Source organism: Neltuma alba, unplaced genomic scaffold (assembly GCF_004799145.2).
Source record: "Neltuma alba isolate B1F8T4 unplaced genomic scaffold, ASM479914v2 tig00001748_pilon, whole genome shotgun sequence".
Taxonomy (NCBI): domain Eukaryota; kingdom Viridiplantae; phylum Streptophyta; class Magnoliopsida; order Fabales; family Fabaceae; genus Neltuma; species Neltuma alba.
The window spans coordinates 56,501-83,646 of NW_021632591.1; the positions used below are offsets into that span (position 1 = coordinate 56,501).

At 32.6% G+C, this 27,146-nt stretch overlaps 2 protein-coding genes across 2 annotated transcripts; both read left to right on the forward strand.

Moving 5' to 3' along the window:
* Window positions 1-22,180: 22,180 nt before the first annotated feature.
* On the forward strand, window positions 22,181-24,651 carry LOC114762579 (TMV resistance protein N-like). Its single transcript, XM_028952087.1, has 2 exons — window positions 22,181-22,692; window positions 23,502-24,651. Exons 1-2 carry the CDS (start codon window positions 22,181-22,183, stop codon window positions 24,649-24,651), a joined length of 1,662 nt encoding a protein of 553 aa, XP_028807920.1.
* Window positions 24,652-25,431: 780 nt separating this feature from the next.
* LOC114762589 (disease resistance protein RPP2B-like) lies at window positions 25,432-26,875 on the forward strand. The gene is made up of 2 exons (XM_028952094.1): window positions 25,432-26,232; window positions 26,330-26,875. Exons 1-2 carry the CDS (start codon window positions 25,432-25,434, stop codon window positions 26,873-26,875), a joined length of 1,347 nt encoding a protein of 448 aa, XP_028807927.1.
* Window positions 26,876-27,146: the final 271 nt, after the last annotated feature.

Here is a 27,146-nt window from a genome sequence, read left to right on the forward strand (position 1 = left end):
TCATAATATTTCTGCACTGGTATTGTTATTACTTCCTAGGTGGCAGCACTACAGAGAAGTTAATAGTGAACCACAAAACTTAAATCTCTTTTAAGAGTGAATAAATTGTTATTTGAATACTTTGCAAAATATACTTTGTTACAAAGTGAAACCTCTCAGACTCCGATCACAAAACATGAAACCTCAGCTTGATGCTTGGAAGATGAAGTCAGATTATATGATTCATGGAAGCAGTTCATTGCAGAAGATGCAAGGTACATGATATTGTAATCAACAATATCCTTTATCTGGTGTGACGATTGAGATCCAAAATTGCAGTCTTCTCACTATAATTTCTCTGTTAAATTAGTATGATCACTGTATGCTGTTTTCAACAAGTCTCTGTTGCCCCAAGAACTCTTGAAAGCTTTTTAGCAGTATTCACAAAATTGTTTCATCCTAAAGCAAATGGCACAAATACAATTGGTAAAATGTATAAAGAAGTGAGAGGCAATAGATTGGTTTCAAAATTGGATTTAGATGAACTCCCTTTGATTTTATTGGATAAAATCTATCAGGCGAAGTCCACAAGTACAAGAAATAATGTCATTTGGTAAGCAGCACTCATCATTCTTCGCGTTCTATCAGTTCTTACTCAATTGCCGTCTGCTTCAACTCATAAAAATACGGATTAGATTAACTTATGTTCATTGCATTATAATGCTTGCTACTAATGATCAATTTAAACCAATTTCAGGTTTTGGTTTTAGACAGAGAAAGACAGCAATGAGCTTGCTCATGTTCCTGAATCTATTTCAGCCAGCCGAGCCCCAAGGAGTAAGGCTTATATATTGTGGCACCCAGATGAAAAGATAACTTTTCCTTTGACAATAAAACAACACCCGGATTTTAATCTCTGGACCAAGAACACATGAAGGTGTTGATCCAAAACTAATCAAATGCACATAATATGTTCTACGTGTGTATTCATTCACCTTAATTCGATTTGATTTGGAATCAAATTCTCCCCTGCGATGCACAGGAACAAATATATGATTAAATTTGAAATTCTAATCATTGCGGTATTACAAGATGTTTTTTTTTTTTTTTTCCCGGTGAAGGGTATTACAAGATGTTTGATTCTATTAAGCAATGGGCCCAACCCCTAAAATTTCCATGCTTAATGCATGTGTGGCAAAGAAGAAGAAACATTAATAATAAAATAAAGTAATAAAAATTCTCCATATACATATGGAGAGGGCATATCCATATGCATAAATTTTGGGTTATTCGCCCATAAAAAATGTTAGATTTGTAAAAACTACATAAAGTTGAATGGCTCCCGCTAATAACCCCTTTCATTTTTCCGTTTTCTAATCAATTCTGTTTTTCATAAAGCTGATGAGAGAAAGGGACAGGGGATCTTAAGCAGTTTGTCTCACAGACGGAAAAAGAAGAGGGAAAATCCTAGATAAAGCGCTTCGAATGTACATAATTCCAGATTGGGTCATGAAATTGTGTAAATGATAGAAAGGGTCAATGATTCAATCTGTCATTTCTAAAATGAAGAGCAATTGACAATTTTGTCCTGATTAAGCAAAAGTGAGTACTTATTCTTTAAACGAATCTAGGTAATGCTTATACTGTTTTAGTGATTACATGATTAATTGTAGTTAATAACAAGGCATCTTCTCATGGGGCATTCCTAACTATGAAAAAATGAATAGTTATACTCTACATGAATCTAGGTAATGCCTAAACCCTTATAGTGATTTCTTAAATTATTGTAGTGAATGAATACAAATGAAAGTAAAAGTGAGTAGTTATTCTCTAAACAAATCTAAGTAATGCTTATACTGTTCTAATAATTACATGATTAGCTGTAGTTAATAAGAAGGCACCTTCTTATGGGGCATTCCTGACTACGAAAAAATAAATAGTTATTCTTTACATGAATCTAGGTAACACCTAAACTCTTATAGTAATTCCTTAAATTATTGTAGTGAATGAATATAAATGAGGACAAAATTATTAATTCCTCTTGATTTGGCAAATGACAAATTGGGTCATTGACCCTTTATGTTAGTTAAATAATTCCAGGACCCAATATGAAATTATGTATATTCAAAGGGCTTTATCTGGAATTTTCCCAAAAAAAAAAGTTCAGGCAACAGAGAAAGAAAAAAAATTAATAATAAAAGATGAAAGCCTGAATTTGCAACCCGACTCATTTAAGCATTAGGATTACGAGATTTTAAAAATATATAATATCCCAGTCCTTAATGTAAAAATTAATTTGACTTTTAATTTGGTTCTAAATATAAGAGTCCAATCTATTTTATCTATCATATTTATTTATTTTTTTAAAGTAGTCCTTGTAATAGTTGAATATTTGCACACGTTAAATGTTCAATCAAATGATAATTTTATTTAATACATGATTAGTAATGGTATTTTAGAAAGACAACACCTAATTATTATAAATAATTAATTCAAAAATTTTTTTATCTACTCAAATTAGTCAATTAACTTTTATATCAAGTACTGGAAATAATAGATATATATATTTATATATAGATAGCCTTATTCGATTGTAAACCAAACAGAATCGCCTTTTGCTCACTCCTACGTCATAAACCCCCAACCCCCATCAAAAAAAAAAAATCTAGTTCTTTTGTTTTCTTCTTCCCTTGGTCTAGAAGCCCAATGCTTAACTTGGAAGTAAGTTGAAGACTTGATTAAAAAGTATAAACAATGTAACTAAGGTGGGATACTAATTATAAATTACTCCTCTAGCTAGTCATAATTGTAGAACTCATTTTGCAGTATAATTTACACTGCAAAATGAGTCTTATATTTAAAACTAGAGAAGTAACAAATATGATCTTATTAATTATTATGGTATTTTAACAAGAATTTATGATTTTCATCCCTTGTTTTCTTTTTTTTCCCAATTAAAATAAAAGGCCCATAAGACAATTTAAAATTTAATGGAGCATATTAAGGTAAGATTTACGTTAGGTTGACTTGATTTGATTGTGGGGACATAAGTCTTAGTCACGTGGGAAGGTGCATGGAAAGAAGAATGCGAACCCATCCCAGATAATACGCATTAGAGACGAATCTCTCCCACATATTCGCACTTTTCCTCCCATTTCACATTCATTTTTTCAAAGAAAAGTTGCTACATTATTAGTAATCACATGGAAAAGCTTGGCCAGTCATCTCGAATTCTTTGAGAGATTCAACATATATACCCCAATACTTTAATTAGAAATATTCTATGTTCAGTATCAGAGACAATTTACTCATGTTCAAATTAAATATTACTCCTTTCGTTCCTTATTATAAGAGACAAATAACCGAATTACGTTGATAAAAAAAAAACAGTTAAAATTAGTTAAGAACAATTAATGTGTAAAAAGTATAATTTTTTTTTTCCAAAAATACCATCATTAATAAAGAGAGAGAACATGAGAGAGAACAATGGTAAATTATTAAAAGAAAGAGAAGTGGAAAGGAGAGAGAGTGTGAGTTGGAGACAATAAATATGGGTAAAATAGGAAATCAACACAAAAAAGTAGAGACAACTTTTAAGTGTCTCTTATATATAGGAATATATCATAAACATCAAATGTCTCTTATAACAAGAAACGGAGGGAGTAATGTAGTGGAGAGAGTGTGGATACAGCTACCCGTAATTAGATTCAAGATAATGCTAAAATATGATACTCCCTACGTTCTATATATAAGTTATAAATAACTAAATTATGCAAAAATATTAATTAAAATTGGTTATTTGAGGGCAACATGTGTAGGAAATGTAATTTTTTCAAATATACCTTATTCATGAGGGGTAAATGAGTGGGACAGAGAATAGATAGGAAAAAGATAAGAGAGACTTGTAAATTAAAGATAAAAATGAAAAAAAATGCATTATATTTTCCAATAAATTGAAAGGGTAACTAATAAAAAGGATTGGCAGTACCCTATTCAAAAAATTGTAGCTTGTATAGAGGACGAGGGAGTGTAATGGTAGATTTTATAATGGCTTAACATTGCCTGCTTCAATGTTCAATCTCAAATCAATAACAAACTTGGATTTAAGCTACTGCAATATTGGTGATGGCTCCATTCCGGATGACTTGTCTGGCTTATCATCATTGGAGGGATTAGATCTAAGTGGAAACAATCTTAAGAATCTACCTACTGGCTGCATATCTAATCTTTCGAAATTGAAATTTTTGAGGTTGAATTCTTGCTCGGAACTTCAGTCGTTGCCGCAGACGACGCCAAGTTTATCTGATCTTTTTGGATGGGTGGGTTTCTCTGGTGGATGTTCCTGGAAGTGAAATACCGTCATGATTTGAGAATCAAACAGATCTTTGTCTGAATGATCCTAATAGAGCTTTATTGATGAGAGGCATACCTGCTGGCAAAGAACTGTTGGGACTTGGATTATGCATTCCGCTAGAAAGTAAGTTTTATTCCCCCGAACCCGGCAAAGGAATATGGGCTGTCAACTGGGCTTTTGATTGTGCTGTAAATGTGGGGAACCGTAGTCGTGAAACGATTGGAGGTCCTTTGATAAGAAGAAAGTCTTCTCACTTTTGGATCCTGCTTTGGAAACAAACAAAGGAACTCTGTGATGAGGTGCAATTAAGGAAGTATAATCAGATTCCCTTCGAATTTTGGGCAAACCGTAATGATGCAAAATTTTCAATTAAGTGTGGATGGCGTGTCATATGTAAAGGTGATTTTGAAAACAGCAGCGGGTCAATGGGTCAAAGCTTCCTTCCGATATTGGAACAACAAATGGATCAAGTAAGTCACTTCCGTTATGCTTTTTTTTTCTTTCCAATTTTTATTTCAAGCTATGCTTTCAGCCCTAAATGTAGTAGTACCATTTTAACTAATTCATTGGTGTTAAGAAAATTTGTGCAATTAGTTATTTATAATTAATATGTCAAATAGTCTCTTACAATTATTCCTAACATTATACTGAATAATGAGATATGCTTGATGTAGTAATGACTTCTTACCAAAGTGAAAATTGAGCTTCTTCACTAACGAAAGAAAATTAAGTATTAACGAGGCAGGAGTATTTTGATGTAGGAAAGAAAATGGATGGATGCGTTCTTGTACTCAAAGGATAAAAGCAAGCAAAGCGAGAGAGGGACTTCTACTAGATCAAAAAGGAGTAAATTAAAGAAGGTTGAAAAGATGAAAAAGATGAGCATTAATTAAGGATATAAGTCGGAAAATATATATGATCAGTTTTCATATATCTCAACTATCTTTTTAACATGTTCAAGTTAGGTAAATTTCTTTTATAGATAGTAGTCAGAGCCCGGAGGATGGAAGGAATATATACAAATAATAATTTTCTGCCTGCCTAGCTACTTTTCCCAGTCCTCATTGAAATTTTCAATTAACGCCCACGCACATATCCTTGTCAGCAGCACGAGAGAGAGATTAAAAGTGAAAGTATGGGTTGAAGACGAAAACAAATTGTTGGAAACATACAGACTCTTCTGTAAATTTAAATTATCTTTATTTACAACTTTTAATATTTTTACTTGAAAGATATACTTATAAAAGTAAACTTAAAATGTTATTTGATTTTTAAATTATTTTAATGATCTAACTATATCCTTTATATTCTGATAAAACAGTTACAAATATTTAAGAATAATGGTATGGTTTTAATAACCATATGAACAATGGAAGTCAATGTTCAGGTCTATGGAGGAATATATCGACATTGGTTATCTTAATTGGGTCAAACCAGCTTTTGCAATCTTTACTTTGAAATATAAGCCATGTTTCGAACAATAATAATTTTTTCATGAATAACTCTCTAAATTTCAGGACTATCATTACGATGATCGGAAGAGGATGAGGAATTAGATGATTAATGGAAGTAGCTCATGACGGAAGACCACGGTTTGTGTTATGAAATCTAATATGTTTCATTATATCTTAATGCTGAATTTCAAAGTTGCTGTAATGATTTGAAATCCAAAACAACATATAATTCTATGCCACTCCCATGGTTAGCTAATTAGCGATTACCTATATTGCCTTTGTGTTATCTTTGATTCTCTTACTTCAACCATAATTTAACTAGTGTTTTTGGTGTTACGTTAGTAAGAATTAAAGTTTGGGTAGTACTGGCCCTGCAAATTGCTTTCAGGCAGATTGAAGTTAGCCAAAATTGAATTTCGACAAATTGGAGAAGTTGGCCAAAACTGGGATTACCAAAAGCTTATCACATTATATTACTTATTTCCTGACCATAATTTTGGACTCTTGACATGATTTGGAAAAGAAAAAGAATTGTGTTGTTTGGTTTTCAAGTTTCTTTTGGAATTAGTGATGTTGGCAGCCGCTTTCAACAAAAAGTAATTTGGGCTTCAAAAGCAGGTTATTAACCTCCAACATGTGTTCAGAACGTGGTTATTAGTTTGAAAAAAGACAACGTACATTATGCATTGCTCTGCTTCTCCATTTAGCAAACGAGGAAATATCTGGTTTCTATTATTGTAATAACGGAATAAGTGAGAACTCCCTTATCAAAATCAATAAATGTGCAACAATGCCTCTAGAGGAAGGCAAACTAAATGATTAGAAGATGCAGTTCATTACTGACTGTGTAATGTATGATCTATATAATATACATAGATGAATATGTGCGTGCGTGCGTGCGTGTGTAAGATGCTCAGGTATGGCATATGCAGGAACAGAGAAAAGCACTCTGTTATATATCTATGAGTTACGTAATTGATATGGAGGAGTTCCTTTGGGCGTATTAGCTGAGATTCTCCTATTTTGATTTCATTCTTAACAGGAATCAACAGTTTCCCCTTGGGATTGAATTGATGGCATACAAATTCATACTAGAAAGGAGAATCATTCAAGGGAGAGAAGTCATGCTGCTGGTGTCGTCTCCAAGTAGTGAGGATATATTAAAAGACTTTTCTCAAGTTCCAGACTTAACAGTCGCTGAGTAGGGGGCAAATTTATATAATACTTATCCCCTTCTTAATATAAAACCTATTTAACTGATTTGATTAAATTAAGAAAGTTAGGTAAGTTAGTTAATTATAAAAAATATATGTTTTTTCTAAAATACCGTAATCATTTTTCTTAATTTCCTCTTTCCTTCTCTTATTTGATTATGGTTGAAAAAATATCAATAAGGGTAATATAGAAAAAATTGATAAATATAAGAAACATATCTTATACTTAGAACCAAAATCAATTTAATAATTAGGTCTTATATTAAGAACCAGAGGAGTAGTTACTAGAAATCAAAGGGAGTATATAATGAGTCATTTAAGGCTCTTCCGACTCCCTTATTGACAAAGCTTTGGATATCAACCCAGATCACAAGATGTTATAGTCAGAGGAATACATACATGTAAGGTACTCAAGTATATGGCATATGTGGGAACAGAGAAAATGTGCTGAATCTTTCTATGGTTTACGTACTTGATATTGGGAGTATTGGCTGAGATTGTTGTATTATGATCACCTGTGATTTCATAATTCATCATCATTGACTCGCTTATGAAAATTTGTTTCGACCATTTCACTAATATTTGGAGTGTAGGTAGTGTTGGTGTTCTAGAGCAATCTTGTGCCTTGGTCTAAGATTAGTTTTCAATTTTGGTTTTATAATAGGAATCAACAGTCTCCACTTGTGATTCAATTGATGGCAAACAAGTTCCTACTCAAAAGCAGAATCATTCAAGGGTGTTGTTTCCAATGCTAAAATGCTAGTGCTGATGATAATATTAAAAGAACTTTCTCCAGTTCCAGACTTAACAGACTCTGAGTTGGAGAATATTTATAATATAGTTCCTGGATATATGAAAGAGGGTATGAGTCATTTAAGGCTCTTCCTTTTTTTTTTTGACCAGCATTTAAGTAAGGCTCTTCCTGCTCTCTTATTGACGACGCTTTGGATATCAACCTAGATTATAATATACTACCTCCGGTTTTTAATATACGAGCTTGTTTGACTTTTATTTTGATCCTAAATATATGACCTCAATCCACTTTGTTTCTCATATTTATCTTCTTCTTTTTTTCAAAATAGTCCTTGTAACAATAGTAGTTCTAACCAATATATACTTGATTAGTAAAGATATTTTAGAAAAGACAATACATATTTATTACAAATAACTAACTTAACTAATTTTTTTAATATACTCAAATTGGCCAACTAGCTATTATATCAAGAACTGGAGGTAGTATTATAGTTATTTTGTAATCTTTGCAAGGTTTTAGTAGAATAATCATTTTGCCAGCTTAATTAGCATTATTGTTTTATGCTTGTGTGGATTATATGGATTGTGGTAATGAAAATAGATTTGGAGATAATTTGAAGTGTGATTTGATTTATTTTGTACTAGCCATATGCATATTCATGCTAATGAAATTCATATTGTAAACTGTAACATATAGTGCTTTCTTTTGTGTTTGGATGAGTGTAGAGTTACTCATAATCTAAATTAAGAAAAAGGGAATATGGAATAATATATATTCATAATTATTATAATATTTTTTACTCATCCAAAGAGTAAAACTTGAATTGGATTTGGAAATAAAATTCCTTTCTCAAATTCTCCATTGACCTAAGCATGAGTTTGAATTAGGGGTGTTCATGATGCCCGTTCACCTGGTGCGCCTACCCAAGCCTGGAGAAAAAAAGCCTAGCCCAGCCCGAAAAATTGAAACCTAAAAGAAAAAGGGCACCTTTTGGGCAGGGCTGATCACAAGCAAGGTACCCTGCCCTGCCTGTTTGGCCCTACCCGAGATAAATTTATATTTTCTTTTCTATTTTTTTAATTCTTTCATACTTACCTTGCCTTCTAGCGCTAACTGCCGCTCCCCTCCCTTCCCAAACGGGACTTCCTCCTCTGCTCTCAAACTCACAAAGTGACAGAGTCTCCACTCTCCCGACCCTCTCGCCTCTCGGTCTCCCTCTCTGGCTCTCCCTCTCGGTCTCCGTCTCCTCCTCCCTCTTCCTCTCGGTCTCGGTCTACTCTCCCTCTCCCTCTCCATCTCTGTCTCCCTCTCAGTCTCAGTCTCAGTCTCCCTCTCCCTCTTAGTCTCAGACTCTCAGACTCCATCTCCGTCTCTCTCTCGGTCTCCCCCTCCCTCTCGGTCTCTATCTCCCCCTCCCTTTCAATCTTGGTCTCCCTCTCGCCCCCTCCATTTCAGTCTCTGTCACCCCCTCCCTCTCAGTGTCGGTCTCCCTCTTGCTCTCCCTCTCGGTCTCTCAGTCTCGTTCTCCCTCGGTCTTCACTTCCCCGCCACCCTTTCCTTCGTTGTAGCCCATTGAACCCACCAATCTTCGGCACTGTGTCACCACTCACCATATTGATTTGTCTTGGTCTCCCTCCATATTGATTTGAACCCACCAATCTCCCTACAACCCTTTCCTTAGTCTCTGTCTCCCTCGGGCATCACAGAATAAGAGAAGTAGCATAACAGTCCTCAGTCTTAGTCTCCCTCGGTCTCCCTCGGGCATCACAAAATAAGAGAAGCAATAGAACAGTTCTTTAGCTCATAGTGAGGTTCGTCTCTCCCATCTCAGTTCAGTCTTCATTTTTATTTCAGTTGCTCCATTTTTCTATATTCATTTGTTTGTTGGGATTTGTCTGTTTACAATTTTGAAAGGATGATGAAATTAATATGTCCTTCACTTTCTGTTCGATCTTGCAAACCATATTGTACAATAAGATGTTTATGATAGGTTATGTAGGCATATGTGTTCTTGAATTGTAATATATAGCTTCATAATTTTTGTTAGATGAACGTCTCTGTCTTGCTTCTTTGTTCAGATTCGATTTTATAAAATGCATTGAGTCATTACTTTCAATGTGCAATGTGCCAACATTAAGCTTTGGGATCATTTCACAAACAAAATTGGCATCAAAACCGATGATTAGAACAGTCCTAAGCTTTTTAGACCAAAATACAGAAATATTTTGGATTATAGGTAGATAAAGATGCTCTAATACGGAATCCTAACTTAACAGGAAAACAAATGCATCACAAAAGTGATAAAGTTATATCCAATAGATAAAGAAGAAAGAGAGAGAATAAAAGGCGATTTAATTGATAAATTGTTATATGAATTATCTTCAGTATGATTATACGTACATAAATTTGAATCGGTATGCATATAGATGGAAGAATAAGTGTAAAGTGCAGAGAAGGCATAACATGACATGGAATAATGAAGTTGATAAAGTTAATGAAACAAATAATAATGTGAAGTCATTAATGATTTGCAACGACTTTTTTTGTCTGATCACTAAAGTTATAGTTATTTTTATTTGTATTTTTTCATGTGGAAATTGTGGAGAGTGATGCCGTTTGAACTTCAAAGCTTCAATTATAATATTGGGATTGTTTTGCTTTAAATGGATTATCGATGTTATTTAATTGGATAATTGTTAAGGTTTGTTTTGGATGATTTCTGTATGATTTCACTTGTTCTGGATGATTTCACTTGTTTTGGATTATTTTTGGATGATTTTAATGTGGTAAAATGTAGAATTATAAAATGTAATTTTTAGATGTGGATAGAATTTTTTTCCCCATGACATGAGGGTAGGGCATCACTCTTTGGGCAACGAAGCCTGCACTGCTCATGCCTTGTCCAAAATGGTTAGGGCTTCTATGGGCAGGGCCTTTGTAGCTCGCACTTACTTCGGGTAGGGATCTTGCTCTGCCCAACCCTATCCAGGTGCACCCCTAGGCTTTGAATATGGCTTCTAATTCTAACTGCCTGTTTCTTGTCCCTGCCCTTCACCCATCATTTCTCATCACTCATGATCAATTTTATTTTTATTTTTTTCAAAAATAGTGATATAGACACATATTTGTAAGTTAGATAAACATTAGTTACATTTCAAAAAAGAAAAGTCCTTACACGGGAACAAAATTTACAAATTGTAGCATATTCAGGGAAGACTTGGAGTCTTCACACCAAGTTGACTTGACTTTGGTAATGCAAAGTGATGGACCTTTATTTATTTATTTTTGCTTTTTTTTTTTACTGCAAAGAAAATTATGTATTAGAATTGTTTTATTGTTCATATAATATCTTAAAATATTTTTTGATGTATGTCTAGGGTCTTAAAGTATTTTGTGAAAACGCATTTAGAAAAATATTTAAGGATCTAATATCCTAAAGTATTTTGTAGTTTATCCACTATCTTTAATTTTTTTTTGAGTGCATTCCTTATTTAAAAATATTTTTGCGATGCAACATCACAAAATACTTTAGAGCAGTAGACCTGCCTAAAAACAATATTTCAGGGTTTAGTTCTAAAGTATTTTATGATTCATATAGTACCCCAAAATATTTTTTCAGTATTTCAGAATATTTGTGATGCAATGTAACAAAATAGAAAATACTTTAAGACACTTGATGTAAATGAAAAAATATCTTAGGTTACTAGATGAATCATAAATTACTTTAATACACAGAAAGCAGCTGAAAAACTGTTTCAAAGCATTAGATGAACCTTAACCAAAAATAATTTTAATACATATATTTTTTGTGGCAAAAAGGAAAAGAAAAAAATAAAATAAAATAAAGGTCCCGCTATCTATCTATCTATAGCACGATTACGTTATAATCCAACGCTATTCTCTGTTTGTTTGGCACAAAGTTAAAACTTGGGACCACATTTCGTGCTCATCAGGCTAATTAGCACGGCATGTTCAGCACTCAAAAACGCTGAGCAGTTGTGGGACCTTAGTTTTTTTTTTTTTTTGCTTTTTTTCTCTCTCTTTGTTCCTCACAAAAAAAAATATTTATGATCTTTAATATAAGAGTTTATTTGATTTTTATTTTGATCTTAAATATAATTTCATAATCTACTTTATATCTCATATTTATCTATTTTTCTCAAAGTAGTTATTATTAATTTTAACCAATACATTTGATTAGCAAAACTATTTTAAAAAGATAACACTTATTTATTACAAATAACTAACCTAACTAGTTTTCTTAACCTACTCAAATTAATCAACTACTCTTATATTAAGGATAAGAGGTATTATATATTAAAATTATTTTTGGATTAAGTTTCATTGAGTACTCTAAAATAATTTTCATGTATATTCAATAAAAATACTGGATGTATCAAAAAAAATATTTTAAAACGTTGAATGAATCACAAAATATTTTAGAATACTAAATGCGTTTGACAAAATATTTCTGTGTGATGGACTATTTTTAAAATGCAGAACTTGCCTGAAAAATAATTTAAAGTGTTGGATAATTGCAACAGAAAAAACTTTAAGATGTGAGACATATATAAAAAAATATTTTGTATCCATATATTTTTTTAATAAAAAAGATTGGGGGGTTGAGCAGCGGAATACGGACGCTTAAAAATTACATTAAAATAAATGAAAGATGAAGGAAAGGAAGAAAGGCCAGTAAAACTAAAAGGGAAAATTCACCGAAAGTTGGCTCTTTGACGGGAAATAAAATATACTCTCTCGGTTTCTTATTATAAGAGATAAATAATCGAATTACATTATAAAAAAAAGTTAAAATTAGTTAAGAATAATCAATATGTAAAAAGTACAATTTTTTTTTGGAAAAATGCTCTCATTAATAAGGAGAGAGCATGAGAGAGAACAATTAAATTATTAAAAGAAAGAGAAGTGGGAGGGAGAGAGTGTGTGAGTTGGAGACAAAATAAATATAGATAAAATAAAAAATCAACATAAAAAATTAGAGACAACTTTTAAATATCTCTTATAAATAGAAACATGTCATGAACATCAAATGTTTTTTATAATAAGGAATGAAGGGAGTATTAATTAGTTGACCTAATCAAACAAAGGCCTACGTATATCATGAAGTTCCCGGTTTACGCGCCAACATCACCAAAAGCGAAATATCAGAGAAAGATCACGTGCGTGCTGCCAATTGCAAGTCTTAAGGTTGGTTTATGTGATGATCATAATCATCAGACAAAGAAAAAAATATATTTTATATCTTATGTTAAAATATAAGTATATATATTATTGTATTTGAGACACACAAATTACATAGATAAAATTATAGTTAACACAATTTGTATTTTGTAGTTATAATTGGACTCTTCTTAGTCTTGGCCCCTTACGATAATGATGTCTACTAGTTCGATTCTCTTTGTGAAGCGCCACAAGGTAAAACCAAGGATGTCATTAAGACGTGAGTTTATGTTTATAAATTTATTATGTATAAAACTTACAAAAACATGTTATATATCATTTTTTCTAATTATTGATAGGGCTTTTCAAAATTCCAACATAGTGACCAAGAAGAAAAAGCTGCCATCAATATGGATTCTCCCACAAGTATATTGTTCTGAGCTGAGTATATATTTATAAATGTTTTAGATAATCAAAGTTAAATATTTAATTATATTTTTCATTTTGTTAGTACCCTTATCAACTTGGGAGCGTTGAATGCAAATATTACGTAATCTGTTATATGAATAACATCATTGAGATAGGGGCCACTGAGAAGTTAAACAAGGTAAATAGAAGTTATATTATAATTTTTCAATTTTTTCACATTTCTAATCCAATTGACTAATGACTTTGTTCTTTTTAATTTATAGGCATTTTGAGATAGTGCAACATATGACCCCAAAGAAATCAACTGAATAAGGGATGGTTTGTCAACAACGTTACTTGAGAATATGAGTTGATAAACACTTTGAAGTTCAAAATTTTGGTACTAATAGTTGAATATAGGTTTTTTTAGTTCATTATTTATTAAGTTTAGTCAAACCATGGATTGGTTAAGTTGTTAATTATTAGGTATGGTTGATCAAATAATGATTGGAAACTTTATTTATTTTAGTGTTAGATTTGAGTTTTAACTTTATATTGGTTTTGCATTCTTTTGAATTGGTCTATTTGGTTTAGTATTACATGGAGGTTGTATATAAATTGAAACAAATTTATATATAAAAAAAAACTTTTCACGGCATTAACCACTATGAAAAGAGCATCATAAATACTGTTTATTTAGAACTTTTCATGACAGTTATTTGTTATAAACCGCCGTGAAATGTACATTTTTCACCACGGTTAGTAGCCATTATGAAACCCTATTCTTTTTACTTCAATAGTTTTTATTTTGACTCCAAAACTGTAGTGAAAATCCCTTTTTAACTGCCTTAAAAGATGTTTTCTATAGATTGTAATTGGTGCATATAGCTGAGGATTATCACTGGTATGTGTAGTTTGGAGATTGATTCTTATTTGATGTTGTATTATGTGGATTGTTGATCGATTTGTAGCACTTTCTTTTCTATTGTGATTAACTCCGCATGTTCTCAAGCTTTTGATTAAATGGCTAGGTGTCTAGGTGAATTTAGGAATTATTGGCGTTGGTTAGAGGAAGGGGTGTTCTGATCTAGCTCTATTATTCAGTCAAGTGATTGAATCAGCATAAGTGGAACTTGGAATGTTAGGGTACCACAAATGCACGGGTCATCACAAGTAACAAAGTGATAAGTAGAGTATCGTTTCTATGAGGATTTGATTTCAAATCCCGGTTAAATATTGATTATCACATTTTTGCTTAATTTGAGTAATATAAATATCAAAGTGAAAACAATTATTTATAAAATTAAAAATTAATAAAAAGGAAAAGTGATTCTTCAATTCCAATGATTCAAAGGGATTTGGGATTATTTATTCCCCTTAAATTTCAAAAGTACTCAATTAAATTCCCATTGTATTTGCTTCTTAATTATAGATTATGCTAGCCAAGGACACTAAATTACCTATAAGTGCTCTCTCAAGTCTCCCCATAGGTGTTTAGCTCAATTAATTCCTTAATCTCATAATTAATTAATTAAGCCCCAATTTTAATTACCAACCTTATATGACTATGTGGGGTTAATAAGTATATCTCTATTTCATTAACAAAACCATCCATCCGACTCGCAAATTTTAAGTTCTCACACGATTAAACTCAAGTTCTACACTCAACCTAGCTCTCTCAAGCATCAATCAAGTGAACCCAACAATCTCATTGGTGGCCAATCAACAAGAAGTATTAAGCATATAGTAAAATTAACATAATCATATCATTAATCATAAATATATAAGGAAAATGAGTACTTAATCCATACAAGAGTTCAAAATAATCCTAGAATCAAAGTATTTAGCCATACATGCTCAGAAAATTCATGAGAATATATACATACATCAGCACAAAATGAAATAAGAGTAGAGAAAGCAACATGAAAAGGAAAAACCAAGGAAAGAAACCAAAATTTCTTCAAAGCTCCAACTCCTAGCTCAACCTCTTTCAAGAAGTAAGTCATAGCACAGCCAAATACTCCCAAGAACCATCAAGAACCAAAGAATGGTGGCTGATGATGCTTTTTGTCGTCAAAGCACTCAATTAAACTAGGTCCCAATTAATTTGTAGTTTAGGGTCGACCTAGGTCATTACTTCCAAGGAGCAAGTTATGGGTTTCTTTAGGTAAAAATTCAGGTGATAAAAAAAATGTAATAAATTGGACCTAAACTAAAATGCAAAATTCTAATTCTAAATGGAAAATGCAAATATCCTAAAATCTATATGAAAATTAAATTAAACTAAATAAATGCAATGCAATTTTTGGGGGGATTTTTTTGTTTGAAGATAGAAAATTAAAATGATAAATGAAGAAAATTGACTAAAGAGCAAAGAAAATTAAGAAGTGAAAATTGAGAAGTTTCTCTTCGGTGAGGTAGAGGGAACAACTTAGGATTCGCATGAATTCAACTTTCATAACCTTAATCAGTTAATTAGACCAAAGGAAAGTGATAAGAGAGTGGAATTAATAAACTTAATCACCTATTTGAAACAAAGGGAACCCTCAATTTCAAAAACCCTTAAACTATTAGAGAACTCATAATAGTATAAAGTTGGTTCATTAAGCTTATTAAAACCAATGAAAAATAACTCAATTAATTCTGGAAATTATGTTTGAAATTATCCAATTAAACAATTAGACAAGTAACCAACTTAATTAAACAATTAAGAGGTAAAAGAACCCAAATTTTGCAATTCAAACCACATTGATAATTAAACTCATAATGAAAACTCAATTATAAATTCAATTAACAATGCAAAAGTTCTAAACATAAATTCCAACCAGTGTCTCAACACAAATAAAATCCAAATATCAATCCAATCCAAGCATAAAGATGACAATCTAGAACTAAATTGTCTCACGAAAATACAACTCAAAATTATTTAAAACTAAATAATCTCAAGTCCTTGAATTAAAAAGATAAATAGAACATCACTCCCTTGTGGTCTTCAAGTGCTAGCCCAAGGCTCAAGTCTCCTTCATGCTCCTCCCAAGTTGCCTCCCAAAGAAACTTAAGCTTCCATCAAAACAATCTTCCCTCCAAGCTTGTTGACGCGGAGCACGGCCATGTGACGCATGAAGTTAGTGACTATGGAATGGAATTGGTTGAATGGATAACTAGATGGCTTTTTGCGTAGGGAAAGGAGATGAATCTTTATTGCAATTGTTTTTTTCTAGCGGCCGAGTGGAGAAGGAAAGAAATATCCTTGGGTGTTGAATTGTCCGTTCATGAATGGAGATGGAAGTGTGTTATTTAGGCGTGCCTCCCTCCTTCAAAAATAAGGAAAATAGTATAATGAGGGAAAAGGAAATTTTTGTGGATCCAAAACTCAAGCCCATTAGTAATTAATTGACCCGCTTGATGTTAGCCATTGGATTGTGCTTAAATTCCAAGAAACAACTTTGCACCATTGGATTTCTTATATACTCTTTCTTGACCTACAAGAATTTAAGTGCATCCATTAATGTAGATTATATCCAAATATAATCAAAAATTAAATATCAGATCTGCACAAAAATTAGGCAAGAAATTACAAAACTTTCTAAAAATAATCTTTCTAAAAATATGAGACTTGTTTCCAAAGAAATAGAAAAAATTAATTCTAAGTCAAAAATAGGAAATCACAAAATATTTATATTTTTAATCCAAAATCTCAATTTTTGTGCAAAATCCAAAAATCAACCAATTAATCCAATTATGCATAAAAAATCTAATTAAGCTCAAAATTATCATTTAAATCTTGAACTAATGTGGGATAAAATATATAAAAATTGGACTTTATCAGTGGCTAAGATCGAAATGTGGCCTTAAAATCCAAAATTTTAGAGCTTAGTTGAGCTGTGTGTTTTGTTGTCAGTGACTGCTTGGTGGCATAAAAATTTGGTTAACTTGTAATTAATTTTGGAAAATCATAAAAAGTAAAGCTTATCCTAGTTTAAAATAGTTAATTCACTTCATTGCATCCAATTTGGTTAACCTGTAATTAATTTTGGTTAACTTTTAATTAATACTTAGTTAGCTAGAGGCTTATTGACTCTTCAACAGTGATGGACCTAGGTAGCATTGCTAGAGTGTATAGTTAATTTAGTTTATTTGATAAGCCTCAACCCATGACATGACTTTTCAATGACATAATAATGTTGAATAGCAAATAACTGTATAAAAAATATTCAAATCTTTTTGATATAGAAGAAGCGAAAAAGAGTTATGCATTAAATTTTAAAAAATAAAAATCATTTATAAATAATCGTATAGTTTTAATAACCGTATGAACAATGCAGGTCAATTTTCAAGCCTATCGGGGAAATATCAATTTTGGTTATTTTAATTGGGTTAAACCAACTTTTATAATTTCCACTTTAAAAACTGAGCCACATTTAAAACAATAATAGCTTCATTTTATAAATAACTTTCTGAATTTCAGAATCATCATCACCTTGGTTAGGACGAGAAATTAGATTATTAATGGAATTAGTTCATGACAGAAGACTGTGGAACGTGTTATAAAATGTAATCTAGTATGTTTCAATACATCTTAATGCTGAATTTCAGGGTTGTATAGTTAATTAATTGGCAATTACCTTTGTGGCCTTTGTGTTATCCTGGAGCCTCTTACTTCAACAATAATTAACTAGTATGTTTGGTTTTACGTTAGTCAAAGTTAAAGTTGGGATAGAATTGATTCTGCAAATTGCTTTTAGGTAGATTGAAGTAGCCAAAATTGAATTTTGACAAATTGAAGTTGGCCAAAACTGAGATTAGTCAAAAGCTTGTCACATGTCACTTCTTTCCTAACATGATTTGGAAAAAGAAAACAATGGTGTTGTTTGGTTTTAAGTTCTCTTTGGAATTAGTGATGGTGGCAACCCTTTTCAATATTTTCACATTCCAATTCTTCATCCGTTTGGAAGCCTTCAGGTTATAGCTCACTCCCTCACCACACTCAACATCTCCTCTGTTCATGCCCTGTTCTTCACAGCTCCACTATTTACTTTATAACATCAGCCTGTCTCTTTTTTCTTCTGAAAAGATTTTTATCATTTTTATTAAATAAATTATTTAAGCTAACTTTCTAAATACACACTCTCTCATACATTTGTAAGTAAGTTAGAGAAATATTAGTTACTCCTCCGATCCTTAATATAGGACCTAATTGTTGAGTTGATTTTGGTCCTAAATATAAGACTTATTTATCATATTTATCAATTTTTTTAATTATCACTATGGATACTCCCTCAACTATAATCAAGTAAAGAGGAAAAGAGAATATTAAGGAAGATGATTATGGTATTTTAGAAAAAACCTTTCATATTTTTTATAATTAATTAACTTATCTAACTTTTTTAATCTAATTAAATTAATTAAATAGATATTATATTAAAGATAAGGGGAGAACTTTATTCAGAAGGAAAAATCATAGGAACCAAAATTAAAAACTGCAGCTTATTGAAGAAAGACTTGGACAAACTTTAAACCAGGCTTGACTTGACTGTGGTGAGACGCGTCGAAGTCATGCAAGAAGGAGCATGGAGATTTCCACATGAGAAATATGAGTCTTACGTGGAAGCAGTATTTCCTCAGTTTCACACTCATTTTTCCAAGTCTTTGGCAGTCAATGACAGCATAATTTATGGGAAGGAGTGGGTGAGGGAAGGGGCATGGAAGGAGCAAAGTGGGCCCTCTGCTCATTCTATTGAAATTAGCCGTTGTTATTTTTAGCTTCTATTTCATATAATCTTTCACAATTCTTTTTCCTCGCCCTTCTCCCAATTTCCTCCGACCTCTCCCTCGATCCTTTCACGCTTCTTTTCCATATTTTTGTCTGTACGTACTCATCAATTGCAACTCCCAATTATATATTTATTTTTAGTGGTTGTTCGAAACATAAAGGGGTTCAAATTTTTACAAGTCAAAGTCGTGTTGGAAGGCACATGAAAGAAGAATAAGGACGCGTCCCAAATAACACGCATTAAAGAAGAATCTCTCCCATACTCCTCCGGTCCTTAATATAAGACCCATTTAACTAATTTGATTATATTAAGGAAGTTAGGTAAATTAGTTAATTATAAAAAAAGTGACACATTTTTCCTAAAACACCATAACCATCTTTCTTAATACCCCCTCTCCCTCTTCTACTTGATTATGGTTGAGGGAGTATCCATAGGGGTAATTTAGAGAAAATTAAAAAATATGAGAAATGGGTCTTATATTTAGGACCAAAACCAACTCAAAAATTGGGTCCTATATTAAGGACCGGAGGAGTATTTTACACTTTTTCTTCCCATTCACATTCTTTTTTTTTCCTTTTTCCAAAGAAAAGCTGCAGCATTTGTAAGCACATGAAAAAGCTTGGCCACTCATATCAAATTTTCTTAAAGGCACAACATGCACACCCTAATGCTTTGAGCAAGAAATATTCTATACTTTGTATCAGAGACAATTTAGTAACCAAGAGGATTGGGCTTAGCAGCGTAACAGAAAGGAATAGTCTTCCACAATATTATGAGTCAAGGTTCAAATTCTCGTTAAGAGAAGTAGTCATATTTATTATCCAACAGTGTCTTCAATAAGATTATCTATACTGCACCTAAAAACTAAAAATGGATAGTGCACACAAAATATAACCTAGCTCTAGACACTTGCGCCTTCTTCTATAACATAATGGTCCAAGTAATATGATCCTCCCTCTGTCCTATGTATAAATAAGTTATAAACAATTAAATTACATTAATAAAAATTAATTCAAATTGGAAAATTTTTTTGGATGAATAATTCAAATTGGCTAATTAAAGACAATAAAAATGTAAGAGATGTATTTTCTTTTTAAAAAAAATACCTTATTCATGGACAGGGTGAGTATGCAAGCCAATAGGCATAAAAGGATGAGAGAGAATGTAATTAATTAAGGATAAAAATAAAAAAAATTAAATTTTTAGATAAGTACAAACGTTAACTTAACAAAAAGAAAAAGGACCCTATCCCAAAAATTGTAACTATTACACACACACACATATATGATTGTTGGGTCTAGGGATTGTAGTGGTATCAGAAAGAATTAGATAACTAAGTAAAAATGTTCAATTTTTTTAGGAAAAATCTTTTGAAAATATATTTAAATAACTTAAATTTTTATTTAGGTTATTGAATTTGTCAAAACCCTAATTAGGTTATATAATAAAAAAAATTTTTCAAATTTTATAAAAATCTATGAAGATAAGATTTTTTACTATTTTTGTGTGGTGCAAGAGTTTTGAACAAGACAAATTTGGCGTCTACCATCATGTGAGCCCATCCCCTACCCCTATCATGCGCATGCCCACATGGCCACATCATAAAGCAAATTACGGACTCTGCTCTTTTTCTCCGATCAAAAAGTGACGAATTCCATTTTTATTATGATAATTTCGCGAGCATCATGAAAGTAAAGAGCAAAATCATATAAAAACTTAAAACCATTAATTTTATTTTTATGTACATATAATATCCTAAAATTCTGACTTAATTATATTTTAACTCTTTAATTAAACTTTAAATCATCCGTAAATAAATAATAAAAAGTAAAAGTGTGAAAGTTTTATGCAAAGTTTAAGGAGGTTTTTTTGTAAATTTTTAAAAAGTCTAAACAGTGCAACTTACTGAGGGTACTAATTATAAAAAAAGATACGGACACATCCCAGGCAACACGCATTAAAGGTGAAGCTCTCTCATATTTTCACACGTTGCTTTCCATTCACGTTCACTTTTTCAAAGACAAGTTGCTACACCTGTAAGCACAGGGAGGGAGCTAAGGTTTATTCAATAGAGGGGGCTTTTCATCTGCATATTACGCTTATTTGGAGCATTGGTGTTTTTGGAATAGAGTTTAGTCATAAAATTGCCTATCTTTTGAAAATGCCAAGTAAAGTTAATCGGGAGGGGAGCCTGAACTATCTATTTTTCTTAACCTAAGAGTAAATACGAAATTTTGAGATAAAAAACTAGAGAAATGGAAATGCAGAGAATCTGTACCCTTCATTTTCTCCCTAATTTTTTAAGCACACAATTTAGGATAGTCAAAGTTGTACGGACCATATCAAGAGAAGAATTGGAAAGTTCAGGCCTAACGTCAGGTTGACCGAGGTCGTGTGAGAAGAATAGGGACGCATTTTCCCATCCAATGCTTCTCATCGTTCCTACATTACTGACATGCACATGCACACATCATCAAGCACATCGCGGGCTTTGCTTCTTTTCTATGTTTCATACACCAGAGGATTACTGGCTGTAACATGGGAAAATATTGTGGGGTAAAAAAAGCTGGTTATGCAAGTCAAAGTGATCACTAGCGTGTCGTGGTGAGGGAAGGAGCATGGAAGAAAGACTATGGACCCTTTCGGCCTTTTCTCCAAACAAGCTTTCACAATAAGTAGGGCTTTAGCTCTCTTCCCTTATTGCAGACAAAGAGAGAGGAAAAGAGGAAGAAAAGAGGAAGATAGGAAAGGAACAGAGAGAAATCGTGAGAAACTTGCCAGAAAATTCTAGTTTCAGCCATCTAATAACACCATCAGGAAGGTAGACACTTGAAAGCTTGTATATATTAAGAATTAGAGTTTAGACACTTCACCCCTAGCTGTAAGCCCAGGTCAGTATATCTTACATCTACAGCTTCCACTATTTTTGTTTTCCATTTTTTTTTTCCTTTTGCAATCTGATCATCTCATATTTCATTTGTTTCCTTTAGTTAAATGAAATGGTCTAGTTGTGTTGTAGGTCGTAATATTGCCGGTTCTTCAAATTATTGGCTTGAACATTTATGGCAAGCAACCAAGGAGGATCTTCTTCAAATTCTTCCAACTGCAATTCAACCCAAAGAACTTGGAAGTATGACATCTTCTTGAGTTTTAGGGGTGAAGACACTCGTAAAGGCTTCACTGGCCACTTGTACCATGCACTAGATAGGAGTGGGTTCAAGGTTTTCATAGATGATGAAGAACTTGAGAGAGGAGAGGTCATTTCCAAAGAACTCAAACAAGCAATTGAGGATTCTCAGTTTGCAATTGTTGTTATCTCGAAAAACTATGCCTCTTCTTCATGGTGTTTAGATGAGCTTAAACATATTCTTTACTCAAGAAACAATTTGTCTCAACAAGTTTTCCCCATATTTTATGATGTAAATCCATCTGATGTAAGGCATCAAAGAGGAAGTTTTGCCAAAGCTTTTGCTAGGCATGGGATGCTTCAAAGGGGCGATGAGGTCATGAAAAGTTGGAGAGATTCTCTCAAGGAGGTTTCAGACTTATCTGGTTGGGATTGCAATAAGAATCAGTGAGTCAATTTCTTATCGGGTAAAATTATGCAAAAAATATTTTATATTTATATAATCATTTTATGGAACATATATTGATCTAGATGCCGTCAAACTATTTGGTTGACATGTATGTGTTCTTAGTTTAAAAATTCAAAAAAAATTAATTATTAAGATGAACATTTGGGTTGTAATACACAATTATACCTTGTATTGGAAGTGTCATCATTCTTTTTATTGTTTATTCAATTGTTCTTTCCATTTCTATTTACCACTATTTAATAAATGAGTTCTCACTGCTAACTTTTGTAGCGAAAAGAATTGTAAAACTTTTTTAATACAATTATTTGATACTGATACTATTAGTTATATTTGAGTATCATGGAATCAACTTTATAGTATCTGGTTATTTTTTAGTTATGTCGTCATTTATTCTTATAAATTTTGTAACTATTCCTTCTTTTTTTTTGTATTTGAAGTTAAAAGTTCTAATTTTAAATTTGTATTTTGTTAATTTGTATTTTTTTTTCACATCCACAACTTTTTATCCTTGAACTGAAAAGCTTTAACATCACAATTAAATTAAAGCGCTCGTTGAAGCAAAAAAAAAAACAAGAATTGCATGAAATTGTTTCAATGTGTTGATAATCTAAAAGGAAAAGAATATTAACAATTGCAGACATTAGAGTAACAAATATTATACTACCTCCAATCTTAATTATAAGACCTCGTTTGTAAGTCTTATAATTAAGACCGGAAGTAGTATAATTATAGAATAAATCAAAAGTTATATTTCACATGGCCATTCATATGTTGTTGTAACTTGTAGGTTTGAAGCAAAACTTATTGAGACAGTGGTTGACGAGCTATGGAGCAAATTTCGTCCTAGACTGCCACTTTATACTGAAGGACTCATTGGAATTGACAATAAAGTGAAACAACTGGAGCCATTGTTGGAGATAGGTTCGTATGGTGTTCGGTTTGTAGGAATATGGGGCTTAGGGGGTGTTGGGAAGACAACAATTGCTTTGGCTATTTTTGAGAAATATCGTAGCCAATTTGATATTAGTTGCTTTCTTCACAATGTTAGGACAGCTACAAAAAGAGATGGTGGCGAGGTTCAGTTACAAAGTGTATTTCTTTCAAATCTCAAAAGCAAAAAGATGAAAATTGAAAACAGCTATGAAGGGAGGAAAATAATCCAAAACTGTTGTTGCAATAAAAAGGTTTTACTTATCCTTGATGATGTTAGCCATACAAGCCATCTAGAAAATTTGGCTAATAGCCCAAACTGGTTTGGTGCTGGGAGTAGAGTGATCATAACAACTAGGCATTTAGACTTGTTGCGTGGAGCGCATGTAGCATATCAACATGAGGTTGAAACTATGAACCCAAGTGAAGCCCTTCAACTCTTTTGTCAGAAAGCATTTGGAAGAAGTGAGCCTCAGGAGGATCTGTTGGAGCTATCTAAAATTGTTTGTGATTATGCAGGAGGCCTTCCTTTAGCTCTCTCTGTTTTGGGCTCCTTTTTCTGTGGAAGAAGTACTGTGCAATGGGAAGATGCTTTGGATATGTTGAGGAAAGATGCTTTGGGAATGTTGAAGAATGATCCCGATAAAGATATTTTTGGAATACTTAAAATAAGTTTTGATGCATTACCTAATACAATACAAGCAATATTTTTAGATATTGCTTGCTTCTTCAATGGTTGGAGCAAAAACAAAATAACACAAATATTGGAAAGTTGTGGTTTTAATGCAAAAATTGGAATAGCAATTCTCCAAGAAAAGTCTATGCTAAAGAACTATGACAATAAGTTAGTGATGCATAATTTGGTGGAACAAATGGGTAGGAAAATTGTTGTGGATAAGTCTTCTAATGATGTTGGAAATCGTAGTAGATTGTGGACTAATGAAGATATTGATAAATTTATGCAAAACAATTGGGTGAGTATCGATCTTATCTCTAATTGGTTTTAATATATTTTACATGTTATTAGGTTTTAATGTATTTTACATCTTATTAATTTCTTGTATAGTAAATTTGATACCATTTTTCTTGTGGCTAATGTTGTTTATCAGGGTACAGAAGAAATAGAAGCTATGATTTCGTACCCATCTTGTGAGGCATTTTGGGATCCCAAACCATTTTCAACATTGAATAATGTTGTTTATCAAGGCACAACAGAAATACAAGGTGTGATTTCATCCACATCTTGTAAGGCATTTTGGGATTGTGAAGCATTTTCAACATTGCGTAAGCTCAGATTACTCATGATATCAAGTGATTTCCATGTTCCTGTTGGCCTCAAATGTCTTTCTCATGCTTTGAAAGTACTTTATTGGACAAAATATCCTTTAGACACTCTTCCTTCTGGAACTCGACTGCATGAACTTGTTGATCTTAGAATGCATCATAGCAAATTAAAGAGACTTAGCCTGGTAAGATATCTTATCCTTTGATGTTATTGATAATGTCATTGATTATCATAGTTGGCAAAGTATATATTCTTTTCATTGGTTCTCATATATTTGTTTGACCAGTGCTCAAAGAATTTGAAGTTTTTGGACTTGCGCTTTTCCAAAAACTTGATTGAAACTCCTGATTTCTCTAAACTTCCAAATTTGGAAAGATTAGACCTTGAAGGTTGTGAAAAACTTGTTGACCTCCATGCTTCAATTGGACAACACGAAAAGCTTCAAGTGTTGAACTTGAAAGGTTGCAAAAGTCTTATAGCCTATTGTCCAAAAAAAGTGGAAATGACTGCGCTGAAAGAATTTGTTCTTTATGGGTGCATTCGAGTAAAATTTCTCCCAGAGTTTGGGAAAAATATGAAAAATCTAGAAACGCTTGATGCTGGGGAGACAAATTTAGTCAAACTTCCTGAGTCACTTGGCTTGTTGACTGGTCTTAAAACTCTGAAATTAAGGGGTTGCAAAAATCTTGTTTGCCTTCCTCAAAGCATTCACAATTTGAAACGTCTTTTACTTGTTGATATTACTGGGTGCTCAAAATTTGCTAGATTGCCAGAGAAGTTGAATGAAATTGAAGCCTTGGAGGAGCTGCACGCAAGTGAAACCGATATAATTGAAATACCGTGTTCCATTGGTGGCTTAGAAAAACTCAAGAAATTGTCATTCCATGGGTGCAAAAGGTCAACGTCGAACTCTTGGAGCGTGATTCTTCCGTTGAAGCACATGTTTTGGAGGCATTCAATTCATAAGGGCTTAAAATTGGCTGCTTCAATGTTCAATCTTAAATCACTGACAAAATTGGATTTAAGCTATTGCGGTATTGATGATGGATCCATTTTGGATGGCTTTGGTGGCTTATCATCGTTGTGGAGGTTAGATCTAAGTGGAAACAAGTTTAAGAATCTACCTGTTGGTTGCATATCTAATCTTTTGAATTTGGAAATTCTAAGGATAAATTCTTGCTCAAAACTTCAGTCGTTGCCGCAGATTCCGCCAAGATTAGGTGAGATAAGTGCCGAAGAATGTGATTCATTAGAAACAATGGAAGGTGAACAATTATTACATCTCTTTGCTTCAACGGACCAGGTATATACATATAGTCATATATCATCATATAATTATATGTATTTATTTTGTCTTTAATCATACTATATAATTTGATACGTTTTATTTATTGATTTAGGCGCGACTACTTGGGCGACATGATCATTTCTCGCTGATTATTCCTGGAAGGGAAATATCGCCATGGTTTGAGAATCAAACCGATCTTTATCTGAATCATAACGGCGAAGCTCTAGTCATGATAGACATACCTCCTTGGGAAGAAATGTGGGGAATTGGATTATGCACTCTTGTAGAAAGTGACTTCTATTCCAGTGAAGAGGTGATGAGGTTTTTTTGGTGGCGGCAGAATCCTGATTTTCTTGGACCCCTTGATGTCAAACACTGTTTTATGTCTAAAATTAAGGGTGAGAAGAAAAGAAAGTCTTGTCACCTCTGGGTCATATTTTGGAAGCTCCCAGAGGATTTCTGTGATATCGTGCAATTAAGGAATTACACTCATATTCCCTTCGCATTGGGGTATTCCTGTTACGATGCAAAAGTTTCGATGAAGTGTGGATGGCGTGTCATCCGCAAAGTTGATGTTGAAAACAACGGCAGCTCTAAGAGTCAAAGCCTCCTTCCAATATTGGAACAACAAATGGACCGAGTAAGTCACCTCCATTAAACTCATTTTTTTTCATTTTTAATTCAAGCCACCTCCTCCATCCCTGTATCTTGTAAAAACTTAACCCACATTATACACACCCTTTTAAGTCCTAAATATAGCACCATTTTAACTAATTTATTAGTATTAAGGTAACATGTGCAATTAGTCAAATATTCCCTCCGGTTCCTTAATATAAGATATTGGTTAAAAGAAAATTGTGATCCAAAATATAAGACGTTAGCAGGATAATTAATATGATTTTTTCACTTTTATCCCTATTAAATATAGA